Source organism: Rosa rugosa, chromosome 5, assembly GCF_958449725.1.
Source record: "Rosa rugosa chromosome 5, drRosRugo1.1, whole genome shotgun sequence".
In the NCBI taxonomy this organism is placed as follows: Eukaryota; Viridiplantae; Streptophyta; class Magnoliopsida; order Rosales; family Rosaceae; genus Rosa; species Rosa rugosa.
Window position 1 is genome coordinate 4,914,460 of NC_084824.1, and position 18,707 is coordinate 4,933,166.

General features: G+C 36.1%; 2 protein-coding genes across 2 annotated transcripts; both read left to right on the forward strand.

The window, feature by feature from the left end:
* The first annotated feature begins 2,239 nt into the window (after window positions 1–2,239).
* On the forward strand, window positions 2,240–4,284 carry LOC133710947 (extracellular ribonuclease LE-like). The gene is made up of 3 exons (XM_062137102.1): window positions 2,240–2,406; window positions 2,548–2,703; window positions 3,684–4,284. The coding sequence occupies exons 1-3, from the start codon at window positions 2,290–2,292 to the stop codon at window positions 4,104–4,106; spliced, it is 696 nt and encodes a 231-aa protein (XP_061993086.1). The 5' UTR covers window positions 2,240–2,289; the 3' UTR covers window positions 4,107–4,284.
* An 8,650-nt stretch (window positions 4,285–12,934) lies between these two features.
* Window positions 12,935–14,912, forward strand: LOC133712512 (ribonuclease 3-like). Its single transcript, XM_062138618.1, has 4 exons — window positions 12,935–13,190; window positions 13,320–13,475; window positions 14,250–14,448; window positions 14,538–14,912. The coding sequence occupies exons 1-4, from the start codon at window positions 13,086–13,088 to the stop codon at window positions 14,759–14,761; spliced, it is 684 nt and encodes a 227-aa protein (XP_061994602.1). The 5' UTR covers window positions 12,935–13,085; the 3' UTR covers window positions 14,762–14,912.
* Window positions 14,913–18,707: the final 3,795 nt, after the last annotated feature.

Below are 18,707 nucleotides of genomic sequence, written 5' to 3' on the forward strand. Positions count from 1 at the left end.
AAGTGCGGGGTTGGAGTTTAGGGTCACTTTTCTGTCTCATATCCACATCTCGACCGTTCAGTTTTTAGGTACTAATGTATAGATCATCTATGCAAAATTTTAGCCAAATTGATGGTCGTTAAGGCATTGATAACTGCCTTAAAGCTAGTACGGTTCAGGTTGGACAGATTCAGTTCGTCCATTTGTTTAAGCAAGTTAGATACCTTAACGGCCATCAATTTGGCTGAAATTTGTATACAGATTCTATCCAGAGCGAGGCCTCGCTCTGAAATTAAAGTGCGAGGTTGGAGTTTAGGGTCACTTTATATATATATATATATATATATATATATATATATATATATATATATATATATATTATTTGATTCATGCATTTGGAAAATAAATTGTATTGATTATTCCAACTTGCAGGAATCCAAGCAGATGGGAAAGTTTAACTTAAACAGCCTAATGAATAATCTGCAATCATCATTTGGCTTACGCAGTGTAGGGATAGAATGCAATGAAGATGCAAATGGGAATAGCCAGTTTTACCAGGTTTATCTTTGTATAGACCCTTCTGGTTATTCTCTCATTCACTGTCCAGTGCTGCCAGATGCAAAATGTTCCGACAGTGTGGTGTTTCCTTCCTTCTAGGTTAGTGGTACTAAAAAAGGCTCGCATGAATTCTGCTCCGATATCAGAAATGTGTCTCCATTCACATAATAAGGCGGAAGAATTGACATATACAAGAAAATGAAATACTCACCGAAATTATCAAAATGTCACTCTATCAAGGTGGAAAAAATTATATGTAATTGACATATACAGAAAAATAAAATACGCACCGAAATTATCAAAATGTAGCTCTATCAAATCATTATTTTAAAGACCTTAATTCATGCTTTCTAACTAGCTAGTTCATGTTTCACTAGTGTGGATCCACAAATGGCTTTTGTTGAAGTTGTAAGGCTCAAATACAAATTCAGAAATGATAGTGAAATAATTGGGGAACATGCAAAGAGAATATGCTTTTGAATGCTAAAATTTTCTGTGTGAAACCATGTTTGAATATCAAAGGCCATACAAGCTTTTGATTTGAAGATCTCTTATTGGCAGTTTATATGAAGTATTCAAAGTTCATCATGGGAACGATTTGACTTGCACGCTATTTCACCAAATGTTTTGTTTTTAATTAGTGCATGTCACAACCACGCAAGACGTGTCCAATATCCTGGAAGGCTACTCGATCCAAATTATTAGAACACTTGTACAGTCACTGGAGTGGCTTGTCTTGTACCTACTGGCTAAATAAACAGCTGAAATAAAAGGTCATAAAAATACTCGTTTGTTTTAAGAATTTGAAGTTTGGAAATTGGAAAGATTATATTTTTTATGCTTGGTGGATGTAGGAAAACATTATTTGTGTCATGAATTTGAAGTTTGGGAATGCAAAGAGTTACATTCTTATGTTTGGTGAATGTAAATCATTGAATGATTTCTTTTGCAAGAAACATATGTGGGAAATTGAATCCCTCCATCCTTGGAAATTAGTTTCCCATTGTTACCAAACGGCGTAGTATGAATTTTGATTTCTCATCTCTATGTCTTTTTCTATAAAGTTTAATCTGCGAACCAAATGAGGCCTTAAAATTTAGTTATAGTAAAGAATATTATAACTAACTTTACTATAACAAACTATAACTAAATTCTTTTGTAAAACAAATTTTAAAAGATAATTTTATTTTTAAAGATGTAAACGATTATTATTTTTTTTTTGAAAGAGACGTAAAGGATAATTTTAAAAATGAGCAGTTCAAATATGGCGATATTAGCATCATTTTTGGATACAAATTGATATAGATGAAGATATTTCCTCATAATAATAGTCGTAAGATCTCCGAATTATAGTGAATCTGCTCACTTTATATGTGAGAGTCCGGAGTAATTGAAAATCTCAATGATCAGATACTACAATTATCTGCATAAATGGATGAATTATGAATGTGAACAGAAAATTAAGAAAAGTGGGGAACCATAAGTGGGAAGAAGCAAATTAAAATCCAAAACAATAAATGTGACAGCAAAAAACAACCACAAAAAAGAAAGGAAAATATGAGCCGACGTATAGCAATTATCATATATGTGCAAGCGTTACACACTTAAATGATGTTGACATCAGATTTTGGGATTAAATGTAGCATATTCGTCCTCCCAAATCTTCCAGTTTGGCCTATAAATACAGCCATATAAGCAGCTCCATAATTCACACCCATTAATCATTACCAGTCGGAGAGTGAGAGATTAAAAATGAAGTCCATCCCCTCAAAAATGGTCAAGCTTCTAATACTAGCACTAGTAGGATCATCATGTCTTTCAGTCCTTTGTGCTGCAGAAGATTTTGATTTCTTCTACTTTGTTCAGCAGGTGAGAAAGAATCATATTCATTTCAGGTTTTGCAGCAAATAATTGAACAATATTTGAACTATTGATTAAAGCTAGACATGATTATCTTCTAATTATATGCATGGTTTTCTAAGTTTTCTTGATTGATCGATGTTAATGCAGTGGCCAGGATCATTCTGTGATACACAGAAAAGTTGCTGCTATCCAACCACAGGGAAGCCTGCAGCAGATTTTGGGATTCATGGGCTCTGGCCAAATTACAAGGATGGTTCATACCCCTCAAACTGTGATCCAAACAACCCCTTTGATCAATCTCAGGTATGGAATTTGATCTGATATATACTAAACATTGCTCGGCATGTATAGATTGCCATCAAAATCATCGATAGATTATACATTAATTAATTTCTTTTCGCATTTTTAAGGCCGGCCACAACATGACATATATTCTTAATTTGGATCAACATGCATGGCCGGTGTGATAGAGTTTCGTTACTCTGGACAGTTTAAGAACAGAAAGGGTCACTGTGCATGTCATGTGAGCAGGATTCAGATTAGCCATTAGCGTAAAGAAAACTAAGCAGGAGTAGTCTATGAACATGGGCACATGGCAAGGCCTGCGTGCAAGCAATGGCCGGGTTATGGTGTGGATCATATTCCCTGCGTGCAAGCAATGCCCTCTTTATCTTTCATTCTTTTACATTTACTTTAGTTTTCAATTGATGACAAAATGAAGGATGTTTTACTTTGTAAATTATGGAAATATGGCAATTAACCAAGCGTCAAATAGAAAATGTTTGGATCAGAGTATAACTTAATGAAGTAATATGGTCGCTGACTTGTTGGCTAAGAGAAGCACTGATCAAGAGCTGGCACTGTGTTGCAATGCACAGTTGGAACATTTCACATGCGCCGAAGGAGTTTATCTTGGGCCTAAGAAGCCTTTGGGTTCCCCTTGACAAAATCAAAAAAAGAGCTGAAATTGTGTACTTTTGACTGTCCTCCAATCTTTGTTGTCCAAACAGTGCTGGATGACATGGATGGCGTTGCTAGGCCTAGAAACTTTGTAACAGCCTCGGGCCCTCGGCTGGTTAGCTTTTCTTTGTTTTTGTTGCTGGGCCTTTGGGCCCCCTTTACACCAAAAAAAAAATCTTCTCTATTAAATTGTTATTAATTATAATTACTACTTTAAAAATGGTGCATGCATGTCACCATTTTTTGTTTTTTACTAAGCACGATAAATTTACCTTTTGCTTTTTACCTCTTTCCTCCTATTGACCATAGTATTTTGGGAACAGGTTTCAGATTTAATTAGCAGTATGCAAGAAGAATGGCCAACACTAGCATGCCCTAGCAGCAGCGGGATTGCGTTCTGGACACACGAGTGGGAAAAACATGGAACCTGCTCCGAGTCTGCCATTAACCAACATAGTTACTTTGCAGCAGGTCTTGACCTCAAGAAGAAGGCCAACCTCCTCCAAGCTCTTCAAAGTGCAGGTATTAAACCCAACGGCGAGTCTTATACCCTGGCGGACATCAAGGGGGCACTGAAAGATGCAATTGGGTACACTCCATATATCGAGTGCAACGTTGATCAGTCCGGCAACAGCCAACTTTACCAGGTCTACTTGTGCGTGGACACTAATGGCTCTGACCTCATTGAGTGCCCAGTTTTTCCCCATGGGAAATGTGGTTCAAGCATCGAGTTTCCTACCTTCTAGAGTATTCGATCTTATAAATATAATGTAGATCGAGAGATCCATCGATGATGACTTGAAGCATTCAAGTATTTGTTAACTACTTTCATGTTTCATAATTCACTGATTGTGAGCAATTTCAAGTACTGTACGCTTTCCTGTTGTGGTCATAAGTGATAACCATTTGGTGCTATAGTCTCTAGTTCTGCTCATGCATGTGAATAAATACTATGATCTTTCATCTTGGGTCACCAAGCTGCAGTAAGCTAGGCTCAAAAGTCACTATTTGATTTCTTTCAACTAAACAAGACTAGCTATATAGATCGATATTAATTGGGTGATCGAGAGTGGTTGGTGTAAGATCAAATATGGACATAACACATATCATCATAAAGTAATTGATGATTAGCTTAATATCAATCCTAGTTTAACATGGATACAAACAGTAAATCAATACTAGTAACTTAATGAATAGTGTATCAATTCATTAAGGATAGTAATCCATTGCTTAGTCGACAAGAAAGGCTACAAGTTGTGATACATTAGGAATCTAAGAGTGAAACCTAAACCGACAAGGAATGCTTTAATGGGAAGCTTCTTGAGGTTTAAGTCTCATATATATACAGATGAATTGGTCCCTGATTACTACCACGACTATTGCATATTGTTCTGTCCATTGAGAAGCAAGTTGGTAAGTAACAGAAGACCATATTCAGTGATCGTGTTTAGCAGCTGCATAAGATGGAATCCATGACAGTGATTGCTGAAGGTAAGCCTTAATCCTATTATGATTGTTGTGCATATGTTGTGAGCATGTAACTATGGTTTTACAATTGGTATCAGAGCATAGGCTCACAAATATGAAAAATCGTTTTAGGGTTTTGCAAAACAAACATAAATTTTTTTAAGGGTTTTTGCTTTACGGGTCAAGTAACTGATCAGATTATTGACCAAGTCACTGGTCATGTAACTGATCAGGTACCTGACCAAGTAAGTAACTGACCAGGTAACTGACCAAGTAACTGGTCAGGTACCTGATCAAGGTAAGTTACTTAAGTCGACTGCTGCATCTGGTTAATTATAAAATTCACGCTTCCGCTATGATTTTTTAGCAGCAAATTGGGGAAAAAGCAAAAACAGGTTTTTCTGTGAAAATTGTTTTCGATTCATAGCATGATAATTAAAGTTTTGATTGTGCCCAAGAACCCTAGTAGCATTCCCGGCGTGCGTTAGGCTAGAGTAGATGGTGACCGGATGAAATTTACAATTTCTTGATTGTTCTGTGGTTTCTTGGAATCGAACCAATTTTGGTTATGCTTGAATATGCATGTTGAATTGATTGATGATGTGGTATTATATCTGTGATTGTGTGAACTTGTATGAAGAACAAAAATCTCCCAGATTTTGTTTACACGTTATTAAAATTGACAGATACAAGAGCTTAACTTTCTTACAAGGATGAATCTGGATAGAATGTAAAGTAAAAGAGCTCATATGTTTTGTGGTTTTCTGTTGGCACAAGTGATTATGATGCACAAAGCATCCTTCATTGATGTTGGCAGAAAACATTGATCAGGTACGTGTAACTGGTCAAGTAACTGACCAAGTAACTGTACTTGATCGAGTAACAAAACTGAAATTGTGTTTTGTGTTTTAAAACTACGCTTCAATTTTATCTTCCAAAGAAGTGGTCAAGTGTGGTTTTAGAATACAAAACAGCAGTATGCATGCTTGATGAAAATAAATTCGGATACTTAGAAATTTTTCTTCTGTCTAAAGATGTGGATAAATTTCTTTGGATAACTTGTTTTCATTGAACATGGCATATTGATAAAGAACTCCAGGATATTAAGTTTCTGCTCAAAAGTGATGCTTAATATTGTTTTTGTTATGGACTGACATGAATGCAAGTATGGTTGTTTAGGTTTTCTGTATGTTCTTGTTTTGGTTACTTAAAGCTAAATAAAACACAGAAAACTTAAACATATTTTCTTTACAAACTGAGAACTCACTCGAATTTTTGTTTTGCTCCTTAGGTAACTCTTACATGAACTTGAACAGTGTCTTGATGTTAACTGGAACCAACTATAGAGCTTGGCTAGACTCTGTGGAAAATTATATGGGAATGCATGAGAACATAGACTACTGCTTTACTGAGGATAAGCCTGAAGAGTTAAATGAAAAGAGCACCAAGAAAGATACTGACCTTTACAAGAAGTGGCATAGATCCAATAGAATGGCTAAGAACCTCATCAGAACATCTATGTCTAAGACTGTCAGGGGAAGTATAGAAGAGCCTGAGCTAGCATCAGATTTTCTGGAACTCATAGGTGCTAAGTTTAAAGAAAGTGAAAAAGCAGAAGCAGCTAGGCTAACCAAGGAGTTTCATGATTTGAAGTACATGGGTTCAGGGGGAGTTAGAGAACATATTATGAAGATGATCAATATAAATGGCAGACTCAGGGAACTCTTAATGGGGGTTAGGGATGAGCAAGTAGTGCATTATGCACTACATTCCTTGCCTAACAGTTTTAGTCATCTTAGGACCAGTTACAACTCTCAAAAGGGAAACTGGACTCTAGATGAACTTATATCCATCTGTGTGGATGAGGAATTTAGGATCAAGGAAGAAAAGGAACCTGCTACAACCATTAACCTCATTGAGAAGCCTAAAAGGAAAAAGCCCCAGAATAAGCTCAAGCCTACCAAAGCCATAACTAAGAGTTCAACAGCTGTAGTGGCCAAGGAAAACAGGCCATTCAGGTTCAAGTGCTACTTTTGCAAAAGAGTAGGACACATGAAAAAGGACTGCACTGGCTATAAGAACTGGTTAGCCAAAAAGGGTAAGATTTTTTCTAATACAGTTTTTTCCTTAGAAATTAATCTTATAAATGTTGAACCACAGTCTTGGTGGATAGATTCAGGCTCACCTATTCATATTACTAATTCTTTGCAGGGATTCATAAGGAGGAGAATCCCAAAAGGTGATGAAGTGAACCTGTGTGTAGGAAATGGCATGAGAGTAGCAGTCAAGGCTATTGGAACCTTAAAGCTCGATTTAGGATTAGGAAAATTATTAGTTCTGGACAATGTTTTTTATGTACCTTCCATGAGAAGGAATTTGGTTTCAGTTTCTCTTTTAGTAAAATCTGGTTGTAGACTTGTTATGGATAGTAATGGAATTCTTATTTCTAAAAATTCTGTTCAAATTGGTTCTGGTGTTATTATGAATGATTATTTACAGTTAAATTGTTCAATGGCTCAACAAGAAATTTTACTTGTTGAAAATAACACTAACAGTACTAGCACTTTAACAGGTGTTAAAAGAACCAAACTAAATGAAAAGTCTGCATTTTTATGGCATAGAAGACTCGGCCATGTTTCAAAAGAGAGACTGAAAATTTTGGTGAAAAACAACATCCTAAATGAACTTGATTTTTCTGATCTAACAGACTGTGTTGAATGCTTTAAGGGAAAAATAACTAATACTAGAAAGAAGACTGCATATAGAAGCCAAAATTTATTAGAACTCATACACACTGATATATGTGGACCATTTAGGCATCAAACTATCTGTGGAAATGTGTATTTTATCACATTCATTGATGACTTTTCTAGATACAGTTATATTTATCTACTTTCAGAAAAGGCACAAGCATTGAAAGCCTTTCAAATCTTTAAGTCTGAAGTAGAAAATCAACTAGAAAAGAAAATCAAAACAGTAAGATCAGATAGAGGAGGTGAGTTCTATGGCAAGTACACTGAATCCGGCCAACAAAAGGGTCCATTTGCCTTGTTTTTACAAGACAATGGAATTAAAGCTCAATATACAACACCCTATAACCCACAACAGAATGGTGTTGCAGAGAGAAAGAATAGGACTCTTTTGAACATGGTTAGATGCATGATGTGTACAACAGGTTTGCCTAAATTTCTGTGGGGTGAGGCTTTAAAAACTGCAAATTATATTTGCAACAGAACACCTAGCAAAGCCATAGAAAATACTGCTTTTGAGCTTTGGTGTGGCAGGAAACCTAGTCTTCATCACTGCCATGTTTGGGGATGCCATGCAGAAGCTAGGATTTATAATCCAAGCTTGAATAAACTTGATCCTAAGACAGTTAGTTGCTATTTTATAGGTTATCCAGATAAATCTAAAGGCTATAAATTATATTCTGCTTATCATTCACCTAGAATTTTTGAAACACATCAAGTAAAGTTTCTAAGTGAAAAAGTTCACAATACAAACCTTGAGGATTTATCCTCAGATTTTGAGGAAATTGTGTCGGATGAGAATATAAGCGTAGCATTGCCTTTAGAACAAGAAGTAACTGATCAAGTCACTGGTCGAGTAACTGACCAAGTAACTGATCACGTACCTATAACTAGTCAAGCAACTGACCATGTCACTGACCGAGTAACTGTCACTGGACAAGTCACTGACCATGTAACTGGTCAAGTATCTGACCAAGTCACTGGTCGAGTACCTGTAACTAGTCATGTCACTGACCAAGTAACTGGTCAAGTACCTGTCACTGGTCATGTCACTGACCACGTAACTGACCAAGTAACTGTCACTGGTCAGGTAACTGACCACGTAACTGACAACCCTCAGCCTAGAAGATCACAGCGAGCAAGAAAACCAACTTATGGGGGGGAAGATAGTGACTACATTGTTTATCTGCAAGAAGCAGAAATTGAAATAGATTGTGCAGAGGACAATGATCCAACTACATTTAACCAGGCCATTGAAAGTAGTGAATCTCATCAATGGCAGCTAGCAATGGAAGCAGAAATTAATTCCATGAGTCAAAATGCAGTTTGGGAATTAGTTGAACCTGACCCAAATCAGAAACCTATAGGTTGTAAATGGGTTTTCAAAACCAAAAGAGATGCAAATGGCAATATAGAGAGACATAAAGCAAGATTAGTTGCCAAGGGTTTTACACAGAAGGAGGGCATTGACTTTACTGAGACTTTTTCTCCAGTTTCTACAAAAGACTCATTTAGAATAATCATGGCTTTAGTTGCTCACTTTGATATGGAGCTACACCAAATGGATGTTAAGACAGCCTTTTTGAATGGTGAACTAGATGAAGTGATTTATATGAAGCAGCCAGAAGGTTTTGTGCAAGCTGGAAGTGAAAACTTAGTATGCAGGTTAAGAAAATCAATTTATGGCCTTAAACAAGCTTCTAGACAGTGGTACAAGAAATTTGATTCTGTGATTTCTACTTTTGGATTTACAGAGAATCTTGTTGATGAGTGTGTTTACTTGAAGACAGTTGGGAACAATTTTATTTTCCTAGTACTTTATGTTGATGATATACTTTTGGCTAGCAGTAACATTAAACTGCTTAAAGACACCAAGAGCTTTCTGTCAAAGAATTTTGACATGAAAGACTTAGGAGAAGCATCCTATGTACTAGGCATTGAGATTAAAAGAGATAGAGCACAGAGACTACTTGGTTTGTCTCAACAGAATTATATTACCAAAGTTTTGAAGAGATTTGGTATGGAGAAGTGTGCAACTGGAGAAGTCCCCATGTCCAAAGGAGATAAACTAACCAAGAAGCAAAGTTCCAAAAGTGATGTTGTGAAAGAAAATATGGAGTCAAAGCCTTATGCTAGACTTGTAGGAAGTCTCATGTATGCACAAGTCTGCACTAGGCCAGACTTGTCTTTTGCAGTAGGGATTTTATCAAGATTTCAGTCTAATCCAAGCCATGAACATTGGGTAGCTGGGAAGAAAGTGTTGAGATACCTGCAGAAAACTAAAAGTCACATGCTAGTTTATAGGCAAGTGGAGGATCTGAACCTCGTTGGATTTTCAGATTCTGATTTCACAGGGAATTATCCAGACTCCAAGAAGTCAACTTGTGGATACGTGTACATGCTAGCAGGAGGTGCAGTTGCTTGGAAAACCATGAAGCAAACTCTAGTTTCAACCTCCACCATGCAAGCTGAATTTATTGCAGTATATGAAACTGTGTGTGAAGGACTTTGGATCAGGAATTTCTTGATGCAGACCAAAGTGTTAAGTCACATTGTGGCAGACACACTTGTGATTTATTGCGATAATGAAGCTGCAGTTTTCTTTAGCAAGAACAGTAAAAGATCAAATAATTCTAAGCATATTGATTTAAAGTATTACAGTGTTAGAGAAAGGGTTAAGCATGGTGAGATAGCTGTTTTGAGCATTGACACGAATTCACAGCTAGCAGACCCCTTCACCAAGGCATTGTCAGTAGCAGCATTCCAGAAGCATACAGCCAACATTGGAGTTTTAGCTAGTCTAGATGCTTAGGTTCAGTAGAGAGTTAATCCAGTTGGAGCAATTTAAATTTCTAAGGTTTTTGAGTTCTTGTATTTTTTTAGTTGTGGTCTTTTGACTTTATTTATCACAACTTGTTTGTAATGACAGATTTTATTATTATCAATAAACTTTTGAGGTATTTCCAGTTATGATTTTGCTGCAGCTTTATTGTTTTATTTTGGAAATTATCATCTTGTTTTGAATATCATACTTGCTATCAGATGGCTTAAATCATGTGAAGCATGATGTTAAGGTTCAAGCAATATTTTTAAGCCATCAGTGTTCAGTGAATTTGCTTGAGTTTCTGGATTTAGAAACATAAAGTAGGACCTAATATATGTTTACTTGTTGATACACATTAACATATATTGTATCACTTCTGGTTGAACATATGTGGATTGCAGAAGCTTATGTTAGTGGTTTTGAAACTCTGCATTTTTGTTAAAATGTATATTGTTTCTTGCTCTGCATAAATAACTGTGATCTGACCATGTTGGAATGGATTTTCGATTTGAGTTTGTTATCTGGCGCGCACTTCAGTAAGTTAAGTAGGTTTTGATGTTCTCTGGTGCAAATCATCGAGCATGATATGTGTGAGTCCAAGGGGGAGATTGTAAGATCAAATATGGACATAACACATATCATCATAAAGTAATTGATGATTAGCTTAATATCAATCCTAGTTTAACATGGATACAAACAGTAAATCAATACTAGTAACTTAATGAATAGTGTATCAATTCATTAAGGATAGTAATCCATTGCTTAGTCGACAAGAAAGGCTACAAGTTGTGATACATTAGGAATCTAAGAGTGAAACCTAAACCGACAAGGAATGCTTTAATGAGAAGCTTCTTGAGGTTTAAGTCTCATATATATACAGATGAATTGGTCCCTGATTACTACCACGACTATTGCATATTGTTCTGTCCATTGAGAAGCAAGTTGGTAAGTAACAGAAGACCATATTCAGTGATCGTGTTTAGCAGCTGCATAAGATGGAATCCATGACAGTGATTGCTGAAGGTAAGCCTTAATCCTATTATGATTGTTGTGCATATGTTGTGAGCATGTAACTATGGTTTTACAGTTGGATGGAGTGAGATTAATTTTCAACCATGGATCCCAAACCAAAAGAAGCCTTAAAGGATTAAGTTGGAGTTTAAGAAACAATTTAGAGCGACTCAAATTGATTTTTGCATATAGTTGGCGGGGAGTGCAAAGAGGATGAAATTCCTTTATAACAAGATCAAAGACGTGGTTGTCTTGAACCATAAATAGAAAGTGGTGAAATGTTAACAAGATTGGGACATCTCTTTCTCTTTGGATGATCCACTTATATACACCAAGACACACCTATCTGTCATTATCCTTTTTAGTTACTTAACTAATTAGTAGGTGTAGATCGATCGATTAAAGAAAAAAACCGGCTTCATATCTCCTAGAAACATAAACACTCTGTTAGACGTCACTATATATTACTAACAAGGGCCATTGACCCTTCTTGCCTCATATAACTATATTCAGTAATATTAGTTCCCTTAGCTTAAAGAACTTGCTAGGTAGCTGTTGTTTTTATAATAAGTTTCCAGATCAGATGGAATTAACTTGATCATCATCATCATCACGATCATCATGAGCAGCTCGATCAATGGCTATCCATTATCTTCATCAACTACTCTTATCTCTTAGCTAGCTGACCCAGTACTCCCATTGACATTGCAAAAATTCATGTGCATTCCTTAATAATTATCATATTTGTGGAACCCTAATTATTCAGATTCCTTTAGCCTGACAAAGATCAATTAATAAAGCACATTCACACATTAATTGCGTAGTTCGTTAAGCCCATGCATGTTTCAGGTATGCGCCTCATGGGTCATGAGTCGTGAACTGTCCGTCCACAACCAAAAATGCCTTGCACGCAACACCAAAGCCATAAGCGTCGTCTAAAGCATCTAGCTAGCTTAGTTTAGTTAACGTTCCCTCTTTATCTGTAAGATTGGCCAGAAAGACTTGAGCTAGCTCCATATATAGCTTAGTATTACTTAAAGACTAATCCAGCTAGCTATAGCATTCCTTGCCGCCACACCAATCGTCTGGTACTGTTGCTTGTGATTTCCAATAGCCATAATTCTGGAATAGTTAATGACTTTAATTAGAACCTTTTTATATTGTAGTTAAACTTTCTCGCAGTTTTCTATTCTCCATTGCTATATCAAACCTAGCTGATGACAAATTATATATGTTTTACTTGTTCACATGGATGTGTTCATATATGGGATCTCATTCCCTTCAATCAACTAATCAAGCCAATTAAAGTTAGATCAAAGTAATAACCTAACTAATTAAAATAGATTAACTGGATAACTCAAACTATCAAAAAAATAGATGGAGGAAGGCACGAAGAAGCAATAAACTGTAATTTTTTTAATGTTAGAGACCGTTAGACACGCAAATGATCATGTAGCTAGTACCTGGTATAAATTCACAAGCTTGGCGATAAATAAGAGCTTATGCTTTCTGGGATATTCCATCCTTATTTTCTTCCATCTTTTGTCTACTTAATTTGCCTATTAATACAGCTTTCAGCTAATCAGCATTGTCATTCTAAAACTAGCAAGCTTTGCGAAAAGTTGTCGATCAGAAACAAAAAGAACAACGTACGTACGTACTCAGCTGGAACAATGAGATACATCACTAGTTTGATTTTGATCAAACTATTGGTAATTCAATACCTGTCAGTTCTTTGCGCTTCGCAGGACTTTGATTTCTTCTACTTCGTTCAACAGGTGAGCTAACAGTATATGGTTCAAACATCGATCTCTTTCGATGTTCCAATCCGATCTGTACGTCTTTAGTTTCAAACCCTAAAAGATAGTTTCTCGTTATTTAACATGCATTTTGATGAATCGATGCAGTGGCCTGGAGCATATTGCGACACAAAGCATAGTTGTTGCTATCCAAAGTCAGGGAAGCCTGCAGCAGATTTCGGCATTCACGGTCTCTGGCCAAACTACAAGGATGGCTCTTACCCTTCAAACTGTGATCCAGACAGTGTCTTCGACAAATCTGAGGTACACGACACCTTTACTTTAATCAACATATATATAACCTTAGTTTTTGGAGTATAACGAGAATTCATAATAATATTAATTGAATATATACTTGTAATTAATCCACATGGAGTACTGGAAGGTGTAGCCAAGCTAGCTAACAATCAGACAAGAACAGAGTACACATTAAAAGAATAATATGCCCTAAATCAGCTCGATCAAATAATTAATTACCCAGGTCCCGGCCAAAAGGAAGCATAAAAATATTAATTGTTTTGTCTTCGATCTCTTTTGGCTCTTCATGAATCCGGGGAACCACAGTGGGAAATCCGAGATGTTCCTTCCTTAACGGCTTAACTTGTACAAAATATATTTGCTCGAGAATTATTTAATTTTACGAAATTGTGTTCGTTCATGAATATAAATATACTCTTATTACTTATGAATTAATATAAATATACTCTTATTACTTATGAATTAAGGGCACAAAAACTCTTTCTGTTTTGCGATAGTACTGTAACGAAAGGTTTTATTAGAGGTATAAGTTTTTAAAGAATTCAAGCATGCATGCAAATTGCTTAAAAGTACTAATATTAAGTACTCCTATATATAACTTGAAAACCAATTCTGTTTAGTTTTAAGCATCAGACAGCACCAAAAATGCTTTTTGCAGTTCTGAAGGTGGATTAGTTAGTTACATTAATTATTAATAACTGTTTTCATGAACCAAAGAACCATTTCATTTGGTGTACGTCTCTAACTAATTTCCTAATATATGACAATGAAAATATATAGATATCAGAGTTGATGGGCAATCTGGAAAAGAGTTGGCCATCTATGAGCTGCCCAAGCAGTAATGGTTACAGGTTCTGGTCACACGAATGGGAGAAGCATGGCACTTGCTCCGAATCTGAACTTGATCAGAAAGATTACTTCCAAGCCGGTCTCAAGCTCAAGGAAAAAGCAAACCTTCTTCAAGCCCTTAAAAAAGCTGGTAATTTAGTTCGTTTATACTCAATTGTTTATAAGAAATTAACCAAGCTAGATTAAAGAAAGCAAAAATCAATGTCCTTGAATTTGCAGGAATAAAACCAGACGATGAACTATACAGCTTAGAAAGCATTGTAGCAGCTATAAAAGAGGGTGTTGGGCATGCCCCCGGGATTGAGTGCAACAAGGATTCAGCTGGTAACAGCCAACTTTACCAAGTTTACTTGTGCGTTGACACTTCTGGCCAAGATATTATCGAGTGCCCAATTCTTCCTAAAGGACGATGTGCTTCCGTGATCCAATTCCCTAAATTTTAATTAGTAGCTGGATCTAGCTATTACCATCCCTCTTTAATTTCATAATTAAATTTTCAGTTCATGTATCGTGAATAATTCAGGATATTTAGCTTCCTTCTTGTTGCTGGTAATAAAACTACATCAAATTTTATGCATGTCGGCGAACCGCGTTAGGGTGATCGATATTAGAAAATACATACGATCGATACTAACTAAAAATGGCTAACATGCTCGTTCATGTCATTAATTTGTGATTAACGAATTATCACTCAACTTTATACGAATCATTTTATTATGTAAATCATTGTGCAAAGATCATCTCTACTAGAAATTAGTCAAATAAATGAACAATTCAACACGAGAATCTTAAGCTATATGTTCAATTGTTTGATATATATATATATATATATATATATATATGACACTACCTAAACCCCTACAGTTGATGATTGCTAAATTGTGATTTAAAAAATGAAAGTTTCCAATTGTAAGCCAAGTGGGTTGAAGATAGCAAGTTAGGGTGACCATACGTAAAAGTTGTTAGTTATTTCTTTCTTCAGCCAAATGAAAGTTCGATTAAACTAAAACGAAAAAGTATAACATATATAAATAGATTTTTTTTTTTTTGGTAGTAAACATATATAAATAGATTGAAGAGATAATGACCAATAACTACAAAATGATACTATTAATTACCAATAGCAGACTCCAAAATATGGAGTCCGTGAGGCCAACAACCATTAGCCCATCGTAAAGAAATAACTCTCAAATATTAAAAAAATTACGAAACATGCCACTGACTAATATAAACCATTTCTCCCAAAATCAAAGTGATCCCAAAATCTAAACCGTCTGAACTAAATAGACATCTAGGGCTCCGGTGAATCTAGGCGACGAAGCAAGGGCGCGAGCGCGACCCCGGCGGTGAACCAAACGCGCGACCCTGAGGCGAAGCAAGGACCCGATCCGGCGGCGAAGTAAGGACCCGATCCGGCGGCGAAGCAAGGACCCAATCCGGTGGCGAAGCAAGCTCGCAACCCCAGCGGCGAAGCAAGCGCTCTACCCAGCGGAGAAACAAGCGCGCGACCCAGCGGAAAAGCAAGGGCGCGACCTAGACGACGAACCAAGCACGCAACCCCGGCGGCGAACCAAGGGCTCGACCCCAGCGGCGAAGTAAGGGCGAGACACCGGTGGGTCAGTAGCTATAGTCTTGAAGGTCAGTAGAGAAATTTGTAGTTACTGAAGGTCAATAGCTATGGTCTGATTTTTATGCAATGCATTCAACACTGTCGAAATTTGATTATGTTTAACAGCCTTACCTGAGAAATTTTGGTTGAGAAATTCTGAGGGTCAGTACCTTCAGCCTCGTGTTGTCATAGTCTCTCCCTCAGGTAAATGATTTTGGTTGAGAAATTTTAATTATTCTCAATGGTTGAGAAATTCTGAGGGTTAGTAGCTTTAACAAATTAAGAAATTAACATTTAGGCTATTGAGGGTCAGTAAATCTATGTGTATTGCAATCTCATTTTTATGTGTAGCTAGGCTGTGAAAATTGATGTTATGTGGCTGATGGAAAATTCTACAATGTGTTAACGTATGACATGCATATAATTGCCTTAAAAGTGGTAAAATGAGTCCTTAAAATAGTAATATTAGTCCTCAAAGTGGTAACATGAGTCCTTAAAGTGGTAAATTTTCTTAGTTACCACATGAGTCCTCAAAATAGTAATATTAGTCCTCAAAGTGGTAACATGAATCCTTAAAGTGGTAAATTTTCTTAGTTTACCACATGAGTCCTCAAAATAGTAATATTAGTCCTCAAAGTGGTAACATGAGTCCTTAAAGTGGTAAAAATAGTTGATGTATGAGAAATGTTAACATACCATAGCTTTACCCGTGGCTGATAATAGTACAAAATGAATTGTCTGAGCTTATTGACAGTCAGTAGCATTAAAATGCTGCAATATGTGCAATCTATGATGATTGAGCGTCAGTAGCATTAAAATTCTGCAACATGTGCAATCTATGATTATATGGACCCTCTAAAGATCATTAGCTTTAGTTTTTGAGGGTCAGTACCTTTAGTTTCTGAGATTTATTTGTTCTGATGGAAAATGATGAGTTCTGTGACCAACAATAGTACAAAATGAATTGTACGAGCTTCAGTTTCTAAGAGTCAGTAACCTTAGTTTCATGATTTCACTAACCCTATGTTTATTGCTAGCTCATTTTTATGTTTATTTCTAAGGGTCAGTAGCTTTAGCTGATTTTATTTGTATGGCAACCTCATTTTTATGTTTATTTCTAAGGGTCAGTAGCTTTAGCTGATTTTATTAGGCTCTGTGGATATTTGATCTTATTATTGTTGTTAGTCTTTATTTTCTGCTTGAAATTCTGGTCATTGATTTGCTGCAACTGTGAGTATCTTTTGATTAGGTTTTTTGCATTCTTATAAGCTATAATGGTTTTTTAATCAAATTGAGGGTCAATACACTATTGAGGGTCAGTAAAGTACTGAGGGTCAGTAAAGTACTGAGGGTCAGTACTCATATATTTGCATTTATCATATACAGATTAATCGCAAATGGCAAGGAGGAAGGCTGCTGCAATAGACAAAGAAGATGTACCGATTGAAGAACATGAGAAGATCCATGGTGGAGAGATTTCTCTTACGTGTAAACAAACAATCCAATAGGTTAATCATTTAGAATTGCCTCTAGAAACTGGAAAGAACTGTAATTCGTGCATGTCAGAATGATACTGAAGCTCAGTACATTAAATCTGCAATGCCTCATAATGATACTGAAGCTCAGTACATTAAGTCTATAGAAGTTATTTTGGTAATTTACTAGTTAACAGAATCAATTCAAAACATGGCTGCATGGGCCTGGACCTTGCGCAGGGTTCAACTACAGTACCGCAAGGGAATTTAAAAAAAACAGGTCTGCTAGTGGTAATAAATGGGCTGAGGTTGTATCTATTGGTAATTTGCTTTAGATTGAATAGCTAAGAAGTTTTATTTATATCTAAATTTGAAATGTAAGAAACAAAAACGTATTCTTATTAGACACACTATCTAAGTACATTTATAAAACAGTTTTATCCTTTAAAAAAAAATAAAACAGTTTTATCACTTTTTCTGATTCCTACAAAGGCCCAAGAAGAAGGATTTATATCTACAGTTATTTCATGTAAAGGTCTTGACTTTACCGAGGACTTGCTAGAAGAGGCAATTTCTTCTATAATTCCACTTCAATTGCATCAAATTGAAAAGTCTGTGAAAATCCCACTTATTGGTCAATTTTAGACATTTTAATTAAAAAGTGAAAGGTCATGATGCATAACAGTGTATCTATATACCACGTTTTAGTGGCCAATCACATCAATTTTGAACCCCTACTTATGTCATAAAGAGGGTGATTCATTTATTCTTCTAATCACCCAATCGTTTCTAGTTTTCTACACAAACGATGGGCCGTAAATTGATGTGTATCACTTTAATTTCTACAAAAGTAGCCCGCCTCTCGGAGCTGGCCCATTAACATTTTCGAAGCAAACACAATTTGGCATTTTGTTGGTGTGTTCAACTTGGTGGTTTGGTATTTTTTCTACAGAGGTTCTCGACATGTAAAATTCCATTAACTTTTTCTTCAAGAAATTGTTTTTTCTTTTCGAGTAAAGAAAATAAATTACAAGCAAAACTCTCTAACACATCAACAGGGCCGGCCCTGTGAATTTGGAGGCTCAAGGCGAGAAAAAATTCGAGACTCCAAAACTCTACTGCTACATGCCTTGGGCAATGGCAAGTTCATCAGAGAACAAAGCAAAACTCGTAATGTTGAGAATAGGAAAGGGCAAATTCTGATATTTTATGATGCATAATTTAGATAGAAAAGGCCAACATAGCCTTTGTATACATGAGTATATAGTACGAAGGGGTGGTTCTACAAGAAACCATAGCTGATTT

Coding starts and splice junctions, on each gene's coding strand:
- LOC133710947 (XM_062137102.1), top strand. CDS start 2,290: ATGAAGTCCATCCCCTCAAAAATGGTCAAGCTTCTAATACTAGCACTA. Junction 2,407..2,547: donor TCTTCTACTTTGTTCAGCAG/GTGAGAAAGAAT, acceptor ATGTTAATGCAG/TGGCCAGGATCATTCTGTGA. Junction 2,704..3,683: donor ACCCCTTTGATCAATCTCAG/GTATGGAATTTG, acceptor TTTTGGGAACAG/GTTTCAGATTTAATTAGCAG.
- LOC133712512 (XM_062138618.1), top strand. CDS start 13,086: ATGAGATACATCACTAGTTTGATTTTGATCAAACTATTGGTAATTCAA. Junction 13,476..14,249: donor GTGTCTTCGACAAATCTGAG/GTACACGACACC, acceptor GAAAATATATAG/ATATCAGAGTTGATGGGCAA. Junction 14,449..14,537: donor TCAAGCCCTTAAAAAAGCTG/GTAATTTAGTTC, acceptor TTGAATTTGCAG/GAATAAAACCAGACGATGAA.